The sequence below is a fragment of the Carcharhinus amblyrhynchos genome, unplaced genomic scaffold (genome assembly GCF_965287045.1).
Source record: "Carcharhinus amblyrhynchos unplaced genomic scaffold, sCarAmb.v2.hapA scaffold_37, whole genome shotgun sequence".
In the NCBI taxonomy this organism is placed as follows: domain Eukaryota; kingdom Metazoa; phylum Chordata; class Chondrichthyes; order Carcharhiniformes; family Carcharhinidae; genus Carcharhinus; species Carcharhinus amblyrhynchos.
Genome location: NW_027649778.1, coordinates 7770839 through 7786390, shown reverse-complemented (window position 1 = coordinate 7786390; position 15552 = coordinate 7770839). Strand labels below are relative to the sequence as shown.

Below are 15552 nucleotides of genomic sequence, written 5' to 3'. Positions count from 1 at the left end.
ACGTGAGGTGAGGATAGGATCAGGATCAGGATCACTCATGGTATTCTTTGTGGTTGAATCGTTTATTCACACCCAGAACACAAAGAACAAACTGGGCGGCATGGTGGCACAGCGGTTTGCTCTGCTGCTTCACAGCTAGAGACACAGGTTCAATTCCCAGTTTGAGTAACTGTCTGTGCAGAGTCTGCACGTTCTCCCTGTGTCTGCATGGGTTTCCTCCAGGTGCACCAATTTCCTCCCATAGTCCGAAAGATGTGCTGGTTAGCTGGACTGGCTATGCTAAATTCTCCCTCAGTGTACGTAAAGAGGTGCCGGAGTGTGCCGACTACAGGATTTCCACAGTAACTTCACTGCAGTAAGCCTACTTGTGACTAATAAATAACTTTTACTTCACTTTATACTTGTATCTTTGGGAAAAACCAATAAAACTGGAGTCAGTGCCTTTAGGGAAGAGGTGGAGGCTCTTCCAGATGAAAATAGTTTTTGCCCCTCAGATTAAAACACACAGGGAGGGTCACTTAACAATGGCTCATTTGCACAACTGACATGATGCAGACTTCTTGTCTGAAGCCCAGCCCTGGTGGCATCGCATTACTGGAAGGACAACACAATCACTGTTAAATATCTCTACTAAAAAAGGAGGAAGTAAGCCATTACAAACTTCCTAGGAAATTCCGAGGAACGTGCCTCCACAAACTCTGCTTGCACAGACTTCCTGCCACAGCTGCGGCCCTTTGGCACCTTATCCAAGTGTCCATTCTTCACTTAATAGTCTCAACGGTGAATTGAGGCAGGCTGTTTGTTTCTGGAAGGCGTCACAATTCATCCGAATACATTTGTAGCTGCATATTGGCACACGTGCGTGCGCGCATACACACATACCAGACACGTGGTGCAGTTTGAATCCAAATCATGGCGGGAGTTATTTCCTTCCATCTAAATTTCAGGAGCAGTCATTTGGTGAGTGAGCCACACCAACAACTTGACACTGAAGGTTGCCAAAAGTGGTTTAGAATCAAAATTAAAAGCAACGTTTACATCAATGTATTCCAGTTGCAGTTGCCTCTTACCTCCACAAAGTTGTGGATAGCTTCCAGGTAGACCAGATTGTTATCATTGACATCCACACAAATGCAGAAGTAGAGACCAGCATAACGCCGGTAAATGATCTTGAAGTTTCGAAACTGCAAAGGGAACAGAAGAAATTAAACAATCTTTTTGCATTAAATACTTTAAAGCTTAATACATCTCCAGCTTTTTGCATGTCCATTCCTGTTCATGCCTATTCTTTTTGAAGCAATTTTTAATCCTGAATCATAGAATCCCTACAGAGCAGAAGGAGGCCATTCAGCCCATCAAGTCTGCATCAACTCTCACTCAGGCTTAGCCCATAACCCCCCCAACCCACGTATCTTTGGACACTAAGAGCAATTTAGTTTGGCCAATCCACTTAATCCGCACATCTTTGGACAGGGGGGAGTAACCAGAACACCCTGGAGGAAACCCATGCAGAAACGGGGAGAATGTGCAGATTCCACACAGACATTGACCCAAGACAGGAATTGAACCTGGGTCCCTGGCACCATGAGGCAGCAGTACTAAGCACTGAGCCACCACCTGTAATAGCAATATTCTTGAATGTAAAAGGTCGTGAACGTAGCCCAATGCATCACGCAAACCAGCCTCCCATCCACTGACTCTGGCTACAACTCCCGCTGCCTCGGCAAAGCAGCCAGCATAATTAAGCACCTCACGCATCCCGGACATTCTCTCTTCCAAGTTCTTCCATCAGGAAAAAGATACAAAAGTGGCACAGTGGCAGAGTGGTCAGCACTGTTGCCTCAGAGCCAGAGACCCGGGTACAATTCCTAGATTGTGCAAACTCCACACAGATGGTGATTATTCTCCCCATGTCTGCATGGGTTTCCTCCAGGTGCTCTGGTTTCCTCCTGCAGTCCAAAGACGTGCTGGTTAGATGCATTGGCCGTGCTAAATTCTCCCTCAGCGTACCCAAATAGGCACCCGAGTGTGACGACTAGGAGATTTTCACAGTAACTTCATTGCAGCGTTAATATAAGCCTACCTGTGAGTAATAAATAAAACTTCAAGAAAGTCCAAGGTCACGTACCAACCGACTCAAGAACAGCTCCCTCCCTGCTGCCGTCAGACTTTTGAATGGACCTACCTTGCATTAAGTTGATGTTTCTCTACACCCTAGCTGTGACTGTAACACTACATTCTGCACTCTCTTGTTACCTTCTCTCTGTGTGTATAACACGCAAGAAACAATACTTTTCACTGTATCCTAATATACGGGATAATAATAATAATAAATAATGTCTGGCCTGTCAGGTGGGTGCATAAGATCTCATGGCAGCATTGACAAAGGGGGGTTTCTCCTGGTGCCTTGGTTTCCAACAAACAGCTAAGATAATGGGGAAAGTGTGTTTGATTGCTTTAAATTGCGGGCGAACACCCCTTTGCACTAAGACAAAAGCAAAATACTGCAGATGCTGGAATCTGAAACCATACCAGAAAAATGTTGGAAAATATCAGCAGATCTGACAGCATCTGTGGAGAGAGAATACAGCCAATGTTTCCAGTCTGGAAGACCCTTCATCAGAGCTGATAGAGTCATAAATGTCTACAGCATGGAAACAGGCCCTTCGCCCCAACTTGTCCGTGCCGCACTTCTTTTTAAAACCCACCCCTAAGCTAATCCCAATTGCCTGCATTTGGCCCATATCCTTCTATATGCCCATCTTACCCATGTAACTGTCCAAATGCTTTTTAAAAGACAAAATTGTACCTGCCTCCAATACTAACTCTGGCAGCTTGTTCCAGAAAAAATTGCCCCTCTGGACATTTTTGTATTCCTCCCCTCTCACCTTAAACCTATGCCCTCTAGTTTTAGACTCCCCTACCTTTGCAAAAAGATTAACTATCTAATTGACCTATGCCCTCATTATTTTATAGACCTCTATAAGATCACCCCTCAGCCTCCAGCACTCCAGAGAAAAAAGTCCCATCTATCCAGCCTCTCATTATAACTCAACCCATCAAGTCCCGGTAACATCCTACTAAATCCTTTCTGCACTCTTTCTAGTTTAATAATATCCTTTCCACGATAAGGTGACCAGAACTGTAGCCTTACCAATGTCTTGTACAACTTCAACAAGACATCCCACCTCCTGTATTCAACGTTCTGACCACTGAAACCAAGCATGCTGAATGCCTTCTTCACCACTCTGTCCACCTGTGACTCCACTCCCAAGGAGCTATGAACCCTGTACCCCTAGGTCTCTTTTTTGTTTTGTTTCTATCTGTTTAGCTCACAGCCAGTTCTCTTTCCAGAAATACCTTCCCTGAAGAAGTACTGCTCTTCCCTCCGACAGAATTTCCTTTCGTAAAGGGGACGTCCAGACGCAAAACGGGCTCTATCCTCTCTCCACAGATGCTGTCAGACCTGCTGAGATCTTCCAGCATTTTTCTGTTTTTGTACTAATGTTCACTTTACTTTACCTCATCTTCATAAACATTTTTACTTCTGTGCCTGGGGCCCAAGTGAAAGCAGGCAGTTTCTTCAAAAGGAACGTCACAGCTGATTTCAGTAACTATCACTGAAAATTTAAATGCATCAAGCTTCTACTCCCTGGTTACTTTTCCTACAAGTCTGACTGCACCTCTCGAATAATTAATTGGTTCTAAAGTACTGAGGTCATGAAAGGTGCTATGTAAATATAACTTTTTGTTTCTTAAAAAAAATGAACTCAAGCCTAATTTTCTTTTGAGGAGCCAACACAGGCAGCAAATGTAGGCTCAAACTCTTTCCTTTACAAAACAGAAGAAGCCAGTCACCCAAGCCAGGGATTGAACCCAGGACCCTGCCGCCATGAGGCAGCAGTGCTAACCACTGCGCCACCGTGCCAACTCAAGCAGGTCAGTCTTGAAGCAGGGCAGCGGAACAGGTTATGGAAGGCCCCACAGGTCATGCTCAATCCTGTCCCTTTGTAAACATGTTCACTTTACGGCATCAATCAGGAGAGAGAATCTCCGCTGATTCTTTTCATCTCTCCAGCCAAGAGACGCAAAATGAGACTGCAGTGTTCAAGACCAGTCGATTAGTGGCTGCTTCTAAAATGTTGTACTAATCTATACCTCCAACGCTGTGTGGGTGCATATGTCTGGGGAGTGTGTGTGTTTCTGTGTGTGTACATATATGGTGTTTGCAGGGGGACGGGAGGGGTAGGGGGAAAACAGATGGACGGACGGACAGGGTGGGGGGGGGGGGGGGGGGGTGGCGTACTGTAGTTTGAGAGTGTACGAGGCGATTTTTTTTCTCCCCACACAGAAGTTGGTGAGTGCCTGGAACTCACTGCTGGGTGTATCGTGGAAGCAGATAAAATAGTGACTTCTAAGGGGCGCATTGACAAATACATGAATAGGATGGGAATAGAGGGATATGATTCCCAGAAGGGTAGAGGGTTTTAGTTCAGTCAGGCAGCAACGTCAGCGCAGGCTTGGAGGACTGAAGGGGCCTGTTCCTGTGCTGTAATTTTCTTTGTTCTATTTCAGATGCGCCCGAGGTCAGATCAACCAGAGAGGGAACTGATCTCAGCAGCCTGTATTGTACGGATGGTGCATTGCCTCACTGACCCTTGGGAGCGACTGACCTCACTTCTGAATCTTGTTAAACAGATCACAATTGGCAGGAGACAAACTAGGTTATGTCCATCATCCCTGGCATTCCTTCCCATCAGGAGCATTTCTTTTTTGCTGAGTCAGTTTCTGGGGTCTAAGCAGCATTAATATTTCTTTCATGACTCATTAAGAGTCAGTCAGCGGCCAGTCCCTGCCTCGGCAATAAATGTGCTCTGCTCCTCACACTATTCTCCTCGCTCAGTCATTTGTTAAGGACAGATATGGAGCCTGTCAAAGCTCTGTGTTGACTGGCTAAATGGTCATGCATGTGGAAAAGGACAGAAGAAGAAAAATGAAATCCACCCAGATCAAGAGTTGAAAGGCAGTGGCAGCAAGAGTAGGACAAACCTGTCTATAAATCACCACACCGGATGTGCAACGCCAAGACATCTTTGCAGAACTACTTCCCATTACACAACAACTAATGTTTATAAAAGCAGGTTTAATGTCAAAAGCTCCCACAGCACTGCACAAGAGGAATCAGAACGCAGCAGGAATAGGCAGAAGCAGCATTCATAGAAACTAGAAGCAGGAATAGGCCATTTGGCCCCTCAAACCTGCTCCGCCATTTATTTTGATCATGGCTGATCATGAAATTCAATGATGTAGAGTTGCTGGCATTGGATTGGGGTAGGCACAGTAAGTAGTCTCACAACACCAGGTTAAAGTCCAACAGGTTTATTTGGTAGCATGAGCTTTGAGTATTGTCCCTTCATCAATTCACTCACCTGATGAAGGAGCAGCGCTCTGAAAGCTCGTGCTACCAAATAAACCTGTTGGACTTTAACCTGGTGTTGTGAGACTACTTACTGCATCAAATTCAATATCCTGATTTCCCCCCCCCACCAAATAATATCCCTTGATCCCTTTAGCCCCAAGAGCTATACCTAATTTCTTCTTGAAAGCAGACAACATTTTGGCTTCAACTACTTTGTGGTAGTGAATTCCACAGATTCGCCATCTCGCAGATGTGGAATCTAGCAAATGTGGTGAAAAGGCACAATCAAACATGCAGATTTGAAGGAGGCTTTCAAAGGAGGCCACATGGTGTTGGGGAAGGGATTCCAGAACACAGGGAAAAGTTACCCAAACTCTATCACTGATGGTGGGGAGAGGAATTGCTGATTGTCTGGACAAGGGCCCCCTCCCTAGATTATTCAGGAAGTCTGTCCCCAGCCCACCAAAACCTTTTTACATTTGACAGGACCAACACCATCCAGGCACAATGTCCACTCACATTTGCCATGCAGGTTGGTACTCTGTGGTTTCAGCTCATGGTGTCTATGTGGGAGTGGCTCAAGGTGAGAAATGAATAGAGGGGGGATTGGGCCTATATGGATCTGTGAGTTGCCGGGTTAACACCGTGCTATAGCTCTGCAGCCCGTCTGTCGTGTTAGGTCTGTAATTGAAAACTGCCGTCTTGTTTACTTAACCATCAAAATACACTCTGATAGATATGTACAGTAGTGCTGCCAGCCCCTGGGTGACCCTGACGTCAAGCAGTTTTGAGTTCATGGGCTTGAGGTTTGCACAGGCTGCTGTTAGCATTGTTACCTCTTTGAAGGACATGCCCTAAAATCAGAAAACTGAAATGTGTTATCACCAGCAATTTGAGATTGATGCAAGTTAATGGGGACAGGGATTCAAATTTTAGTTCAAAGTTCAAGTTTAGGGCAGCACGGTGGCACAGTGGTTAGCACTGCTGCATCACCTCACATCACCACAGACCCAGGTTCAATTCCAGCCTTGGGTCACTGTTTGTGCGGAGCTTGCATGTTCTCCCCATGTCTGTGTGGGATTCCTCCAGGTGCTCCAGTTTCCTCTCACACTCCAAAGATATGTGGGTTAGGTGGATTGGCCATGCTACATTGCCCTTTAGGGTCCAAAGATATGTGGGTTAGATTGATTGGCCGTGCTGAAGTGTCAGGGGATTAACGGAGTAAACATATGGGATTACGGGAACAGGACCTGGGTGGTTGGTGCAGACTCAATGGGCCGAATGACCACCTTCTGCACTGTAGGGTTTCTATGACCTCTATGAATCGGGGGAGGCTCTGTGCTATAGAATCATAGAGACCTCTGAGGACAAAACATATGGACAATCTTGGTTTGCCAGGTAAAAATACCACGTGGTGGCATTCATAGAAGGGAAAGGCTATTTATTTCTAGTCTGCAATAAGTACACTGTCTATCGCTGAGGAAAAGCCCCGTGGGTCTGGTATGTGAGAGCCTCAGCATAAATCAGCACCTTCTAAAGAAAAATGAGTATTTTTCAAAAAGAACCCAAGTCCCACTGCTCCACTGCTGCTGCGCTGAGCTCACAAGTCATGCAGTTTATAATAAAAAATCTGACAGTACTCAGAGGACGAATACGATTCATATCACACCGAAGGAGTAAACAAAACAACGAACTGACAGCAACGCAGCACAGGGCTAATTAGAGCAGTGTGAGAAACTAATGACTCAAAGACAATCAAGTTACAGATTAGGTATGCGTCACCAGAGTTGTACCAGCATTGTTAATACACGCCATGAAATACCATCTACCGAGGTTACACATCTGCAGGCATTACCATCCGAGGGATAACTCTTTTGTTGAATCTGCCAGATGTTTGTACACAGTTTTAGTGACAAATGATCAGATTTAGCTGTGGTGTTGGGACACCTATTTCTATTTGAAACAGAGTGCGTCAAAAGCATCAGCTTCAAGAATCTGAAAACAAAATACTGGGATGTTAATTGGCGCACTCCAACTGTTGGCCCAAGGGAGATGAATTAACTGATTAATTATCAAGGAACGAATGAATCAATGATCTTCTGGTTAAACGTTATGTACCACTTGCCAACCGAGCAGAGTTTTCTTTTCTCCTTCAGTTGGTTAGTTCACTGCCTGATACAAAGTAACACCAGAGAACGATACCAGAAGGTCCAGCCCTCAGATAAATTGGTGAATCTCAGCATCACAGAGCTTGCTGAGCACTGCCATCTTTGATCAAATAGCCTGTCAGCCATCTACGTCATGGATCACATGCAAAGAATAACTAATGGAATAAATTAGCCCACGGTGGCTAGCACTACTATTTCACAGTGCCATGGACCCGGGTTTGATTCCCGGCTTGAATTACTGTCTGTGCGGAGTCTGCACGTTCTCCCTGTGTCTGCGTGGGTTTCCTCCCGGTGCTCCAATTTCCTCCTACAGTACGAAAGACATGCTGGTTAGGTGCTAAATTTTCCCTCAGCGTACCCGAACAGGTGCCAGAGTGTGGCGACTAGGGGATTTTCACAGTAACTTCATTGCAATGTTAACGTAAGCCGACTTGCAGCACTAATAAATAAACTGAAACAGAGACGATGCCCGCAAGAGAGGAATGGAGCAAACTAGAACACGGGACTGTTCAAGGCCGGAGCCACCATTTAGAGTTAAGAGCGTACTTCCCCTCTCGGGAAGAGATTTCGGAAACTGTATAGCAACCTTCAGATTGATTCAACATTCACAACTTTAAGGAATTTTAACTTCAGTTTCCTATTTAAGGATTCTCAAAGCTATATATGCTTACAATAGAGAAAGGTGTCCAAACACCTTGTCAAGGCTAATAGTTTCTCCTTTAAAGTGGGGAATAACACTAGCAGAGCTAAACCTCCCAAACAGTACCAATTGCATAAATGTAGTCTTGCTAGATAGTGCTTCTAAACATCTCACTGATGCATGAACTCTGTTGGGCTCACTCTGATGAGGCATACCTAATGTGTAACTCACTTCCTTTTGGATAAAGCCTGTACAAACCACAAGATATGTGGCTAAGAGCCTCAATCTTTCCTCCAACAATAACAATCAGAGTTTGCACTTTGCTCCAGATATACTGCTTACCCAGATGCCAATGGGATGATCTGTATAAATTAATATTTCTCTTCTTTTGCCATGTCGAATCATGCTGTGTTGTTCATTACGGACAAGTTGAGTATATTAGCCTTTATAGGCCGAGTTGACTGCAGCACAATGGTTAGCACTGCTCCTCACAGCGCCAGGGACCCGGGTTCGATTCCTGGCTTGGGTCACTGTCTGTGTGGAGTCTGCACAGTCTCCCCGTGTTTGTGTGGGTTTCCTCCAGGTGCTGCGGTTTTCTCCCACAATCTGAAAGATGTGCTGGTTAGGGTGCACTGGCCATGCTAAATTCTCCCTCAGTATACCCAAACATGTGCCAGAGTGTAGGAGATTTTCACAGTAACTTCACTGCAATGTTAACGCACGCCTACTTGTGACATTAATAAATAAATAAAATGTTTTCTATGCTAGAATAATAAATTCACTTCAAAATTATTTTGCTGGCTATGAAGAGCTTTGGAAGGGCTTGAGGTTGTGAAAGGCGCTGTAGAAATGTAAGTTTTGCTAACTTTTGGGCTTGCTGCAATTGCGAGCAATCTGCGCAGAATATTTTTACCTCCTTCCCTGTTGGGGATTCAGTCTTCGACTGGACAGCTGAAACCAGGTACTTGATTTAAGTTTATTTATTAGTGTCGCAAGTAGGTTTACAATAACACTGCAATGAAGTTACTGTGAAAATCCCCTAGTTGCCACACTCTGGCGCCTGTTTGGGTACACCACGGGAGAATTTAGCACGGTCAATCCACCTAATCAGCACATCTTTCAGGCCGTGGGAGGAAACCAGGGTACCCGGAGGAAACCCACACAGACATGGGGAGAATGCGAAAACTCCACACAGACAGTTACTCAAGCTGGGAATTGAACCCGGGTCCCTGGCGCTGTAAGATAGCACTGCTAGCCACTGTGGCTGTTGGAAAGAATACAATCAACTGCCCCCACCATCTGAGCCCAACTACGCAGTGCAATCATAGAATCCTACAGTGCAGAAGGAAACCATTCTGCCCATCGAGTCAGCATCAAGAACAATCCCACCAGGCACTATCCTCACAATCCCATGTAATTACCCTCACTAGTTCCCCTGACAGCAAGGGATAATTTAGCATGGCCAATCAACCTAACCCACAAACCTAACTCCAGAAAGCACAGCACCCGGAGGAAACCCATACAGACATGAGTAGAATGTGCAAACTCCTCAGACAGTGACCCAAGCCGGGAATTGAACCTGGGTCCCTAGCACTGTGACGCAGCACTGCTAACCACTGTGCCACCATGCTGCCTAATATACACACTTTTTTTTCTTCATTGCCTTTCCTAAGAATTATGTTGAGTATTAATTTATAGGGAGTAACCACGATAGCAGAAACATAATCACTGGTCAAAAGTAGTCATACTTTATGTGCGAGCTTGCAATCTGAGCGTCAGTAAGCTTTTCAACTGAGAAGCATCACAAATGAGCCTGATCCTCTCTTTATCCAATATTCGTATGTGCTTTCCCACAGCTGTCACTGCCAGAGATCAGCAAAAAGGCCCTTAAGGTGATGTATTCTTTTCTCAGTCCACATGTACTGACCTGACCTCACCACTCATCTGACGAAGGAGCAGCGCTCCGAAAACTCATGATTCCAAACAGACCTGTTGGACTATAACGTGGTGGTGCAAGAACTCCGACTGTGCCCACGTGTGCTGATGACAGTTGTAGGATGAGCTTGAGTATAAAATCTGTGTGTTTGATAATGTTGGTATTCAAAGTGTTGAGTGGGTGCGAGGGAGGGAGGGAAAGATTGCAGTAAAGTGCCAACTTCAGAGTTGTGGACGGAGAACAATACTCCATAAGACATAGGAGCAGAATTAGGCCACTCGGCCTATCGAGTCTGCTCCGCCATTCAATCACGGCTGCCATTTTTCTCATCCCCATTCTCCTGCCTTTTCCCCACAACCCCTGATCCCCTTCTTAATCAAGAACCTGTCTATCTCTGTCTTAAAGACACTCAATCACCTGGCCTCCACAGCCTTCTGCAACAAAGAGTTCCATCGATTCACTACCCTCTGGCTGAAGAAATTCCTCCTTACCTCTGTTTTAAAAGATTATTCTTTAGTTTGAGGTTGTGCCCTCTGGATCTAGTTTTTCCTACTAGTGGAAACATCCTCTCCACATCCACTCTATCCAGGCATCGCAGCATCCTGTAAGTTTTAATAAGATCCCCCCCCACATCCTTCTAAACCTCAATGAGTACAGACCCGGAAATGAACATTGCTCATTTTAAGAATTTGCAGTCTCAAAAATCCCGCAACCATACCATACCTCCACAAAATTGGTGTGTTTGGCATCACGGACAGTGACCACAGCATGAACCTCCTCAATTAACTTCTGCTTTTCATCATCATCAAACTGCATATACCACTTAGCCAAGCGGGTCTTCCCAGCACGGTTCTGAATAAGGATGAAACGGATCTGAAGAGAGAAAAAGTAAACTGATAAACTAGCTGTGGTATCATCTTTCTGACTGAATTAGTGCCCATGGGGGAAATTTTAAAAAAATATCTCTCTATTGAATATTTCTCTCATTTTTACAAAAAAATGCAAACCCTCAAAAATTGATAGAGGACAACTTTATCATTTTTTCCACCCGTACTTAGAGAAAACATAGACATATTTGGTTCCGATTATTACAAAACAATGCCTTTTCACAGGATACATGATTGGTTCATACATCTACAGGTGTAAGTCAGAGATTATTTGTCCCCAAAATAACAGAAATATTTTTTTAAATATGCAACGCTCATGAGGGCTTTCCTCGCCAACTGTGAGGACTCATAGGATCATACCCACAACCTCTCTACCAAGCCACTTAGTGGGCAGCAAGGTGGCACAGTGATTAGCACTGCTGTCTCACAGCGCCAGGGACTTGGGTTCCATTCCAGACCTGGGTGACTGTCTGTGCGGAGTCTGCACGTTCTCTCCATATGTACATGGGTTTCCTTTCACAGTCTGAAAGATGTGCTGGTTAGGTGCATTGGCCATGTTAAATTCTCCCTCGGTGTTCCTGAACAAGCACCGGAGTGTGGCGACGGGATTTTCACAGTGACTTCATTACAGTGTTAATGTAAGCCTGCTTGTAACACTAATAAACTTAAACTTACCCGTGTCCCTGCAGTGGCGTTACTCATATGAGCAATGACTAGATTAAAAGATAGCATATGATATATTTCACCATTATAAATGCAGGGATTATTAGCGAAGGCGGATGAATATTGCATAGGCCTCCTCAAACAGAAGGAGTACACTAAGGGATGCATTTCATTAAAGATAAATGGACATCCCTGGCAAAATTAGCCATAGTGCTCATTTACCAGATCAGCCGGTCAATATGATGAGTAACACAGACGGAAATGTAACGACAAGGGGTGCAGCCCAAGATAAACGATACTGCAGATTGTGCTCTCAAATCATTGTCTTCCGCAGAGTTTAAAAAGCCAATCCCAGTAGGATTGCTGAAAATCTTTGAAGACCCATTGTATGAAACCCTCAGAGCAGCAGCATTTCAATAACTTTCAGAGATTTTCTAACTTCTTCAAAATCTCTGCACTTCTGTGGTATCGCCGCTGAGAAGTCTTGGGAGAACGAGGCATTGACTCCATCATAGATCAAGGCCCCACGATGTTAAGACTGCTTCCAATACTCTATGGCAATCCCTGAAGTTATGAAAATGCATGATAATAGACTGGAGTCATTGGAGTCCATACGGACTACCACTGTGACAAGTGAATACTCCTTGTACACTTTAGGCATTTTGCAAAGCATGTTCCCCTCCAATTTGCCCATACTATGTATAGGGCTTTTTCTCCAGGCCACTACTCCTGTCCTTTTGAAGCAGCCTCACAACAGGGCAGCTATATTGGTAACTAGGTAGCAGTCAAGCGTAGAAAAGACAATAGGACTTTTCCATCTCTCACCTAGGGGCACCGAGATGAAATGAAGCAACACCCACAGGATGAGATTAACAATTACAGTACAGGCCAGGGATCAAAGCTGGAATTTTTTTTGGTCTCAATGGCCTAATAAAATTCTCATTGTTTTTGAAGAAAAGCAGCAAGTAGACGAACAAAGACAAATGACAACTAGGAAACATCTAACTACTAGTAGCTTTAAACCATGTTGAATGGCTTTTTCGCTGAATATATAGGAAAAATAATCTGTTCTGTTGGGCTGGTTCAAAATATACTAAACAGCAGGAGATTGTGCTGTGTCCAAATTGGATGGTTTCTGTAAACGAGCAACATACGTCTTAAATCAAAAACTGGTATGGAAGTCCAGTGCTCGAGAATTGGTTGGCCCATTCTTTCAAACTTTTGGTCACAGTCTGTGTGGAGTTTGCATGTTCTCCCTGCATCTGTGGGTTTCCTCCAGGTCCTCCAGCTTCCCCTCTCAGTCCAAAGGTGTGCGGGTTTGAGAATCGGCCACGCTAAACTGCTCCTTAATATCTAAAGGTATGTCGGTTAGGTGGACTGGCCATGCTAAATTGCCCCATAGTGTCAAGGTGACAAGCAGGATAAATACGTGGGATTACGGAGGTAGGGCCTGGGTGGACTATGGAGGCTCGATAGGCCAAATGGCCTCCTTCTGTACTGTAGGGATTCTATGAGCTGGCCTCTGGAATTGTGGAAGAGTTGATCTCCTTCTGTACTGTAGGGATCCATAAAATGGAGAAAAATTGAGAAGGTTCCTCACACTGAGAAGACATATGTGACTCTAAAATCAAATGGACATGACATGTGTGCAGACTTTTGGAAGGCTCTTCCAGCAATTCTCCACCATGTGATAGGATGCAAAAGAAAATACTTTTTGCTCATTAGAAACACCTGAACTCCCAAACTAATGTGTCGGTATGGACTCAATGGGCCAAAGGGCCTCCTCTGCACTATACAATTCTATAATTCTCATCTCTTCCTATTTTTGTCAATATATTCCCACCAATCAATACATCCCTGATATATTCTCCTGTTCACCCAAAGCTGCCATTCTTTATGCACCTTCTTCTGCCTGGATCTTGACTGTGTTGATATAAGGTTTACTACTCTATCTTTACTACTCTAACTTTAAAGTTCATTGATTAATATCACATGTAGGCCTACAGTAATCTCATTGCAGTGTTAATGTAAAAGTCCCTTTTTCGCCACATTTCGCACCTGTTCGGGCACACTGAGGGAGAATTTAGCATGGACAATGCACCCAACCCAAATGTCTTTCAAACTGTGGAAGGAAACCAAAGCAGCTGGAGGAAACCCACGCAAAAACAGGGAGAACGTTCAGACTCCATAGAGACAGCGACCCAAGCCCAGAACCGAACCCTGGTCCCAGATGCCATGAGGCAGAGTGCCAACCCCCATGTCAACTCGCCACCCCACTTGTTATGATAATGTGCCTTTAAGAAACATACTTACAGCATGTTTCTTCTAAGAGGCAGTGTTTTGTTGCAAGGAGTCGATTTGTCTGAAGGAACATGCAGCTCCATGCTGAGACTGCAGGATAATAACTCATTTTAGCTAAATGGTGTGTTTGTTGAAACAGAGTTAATGCATCTGTGTTTACTTGGGTTTTCCCTGGGGTTTTAGAATAGGGCTTTGATGAGATGGATTGACAGTCATGTGATGATGGGAAGAGCTAAGCTTACAGTAGAAAAACACAGTTTCTCTTGTTTTAAAACTGTTCCTGTCTGGTCCTGAAAGAAGCAATAAGTGTATGTGTCTCTCTCTCTCTCTTTTCTTCTACCCCCCCCCCACCCCCCTTCAGTCTCTCTGGAGGGCATCTTGGAGCTAGGACTGGCAACCTAAGTACAAACACGTAAGCCTGTGTTTTGCTAACTGATTTTGAAGAAGAGTTTGAGTCTATAAGAGGAATATTGCTTGAATTGGAACTCATAGGGGTAGATTAGCAGTTAAGAATCACATCTTGTCACATTTAAGGATTGTTCAATTATTAGATGTTAAGCTAATTCATTGTTATAGTTAAACTTTGTTAAATAAAGTTTGTTTTGATAAAAGCTTCCCAGTGTGGCAGTAGAATCAGGCTGGAGTGAAACATCATATTCCCCACATTAATGCCAAACCAGCAAATGGTTGGGATTTAGTCATACTTCACGAGGCTTCCGACCTTTAACCTAACAAACTAAAAAAATGTTTCTCCGATGTGGCTGTAGAGATTAGGATGTGATCCACTCATTGTGGAGTAAGCAGCCTCTGTCCTATTTTGTAACAATGGCATCAATATGCCAGGTCTAGTTTAGAATTTTGTGAATGATAACCCAGCGCATATTGATGATGGTGGATTTTTAAAAATATCATTCAAGTGATGTGGGCATCGCTGACAAGACTGCCCACACCTAATTGCCCTCGAGAACATGGTGGCGAGCCGCCTACATGAACTGCTGCAGTTCGTGGTGCAGGTATACCCATAGTGCTGTTAGGGAAGGAGTTCCAGGATTTTGACCCAGCAACAGTGAAGGAACACCAATATATATCCAAGGCAGGATGGTGATTAGCTTGGAGGGAAACTCGCACATATGTCTAAGGGCAATGCCATAAAAGATCTAATTAATGAACATCATTAGGGGAGGCGATGGCCTAGTGGTATTATAAGAACATAAGAACATAAGAAATAGGAGCAGGAGTAGGCCATCTAGCCCTTCGAGCCTGCCCCGCCATTCAATAAGATCATGGCTGATCTGTCGTGGCTCAGTTCCACTTTCCCGCCCTCTCCCCATAACCCTTAATCCCCTCTCTTATCAAGAACCCATCAACCCGCTTCTTAAAAATATTTAGCGAGGCAGCGTCTACCACTTCAACGGGCAGAGAATTCCAGAGATTCACCACCCTTTGAGTGAAGAAGTTCCTCCTCAACTCCGTTCTAAACCGCCTCCCCTTTATCTTGAGGCTGTGCCCCCTAGTCCTACTGTCTTTTTTGAGCGGGA

At 44.5% G+C, this 15552-nt stretch overlaps 1 protein-coding gene across 1 annotated transcript in view; it reads right to left on the bottom strand.

The window, feature by feature from the left end:
* Window positions 1-15552, bottom strand: part of ap2s1 (adaptor related protein complex 2 subunit sigma 1) — a 54047-nt gene that overhangs the window by 12991 nt on the left and 25504 nt on the right. The window contains exons 2-3 of the mRNA XM_080218293.1: window positions 10887-11036; window positions 1071-1184 (exon numbers count right to left, since the gene is read on the bottom strand). Coding sequence (XP_080074419.1) covers window positions 1071-1184; window positions 10887-11036 — 264 coding nt within the window. The remainder of the gene's footprint in view (window positions 1-1070; window positions 1185-10886; window positions 11037-15552) is intronic.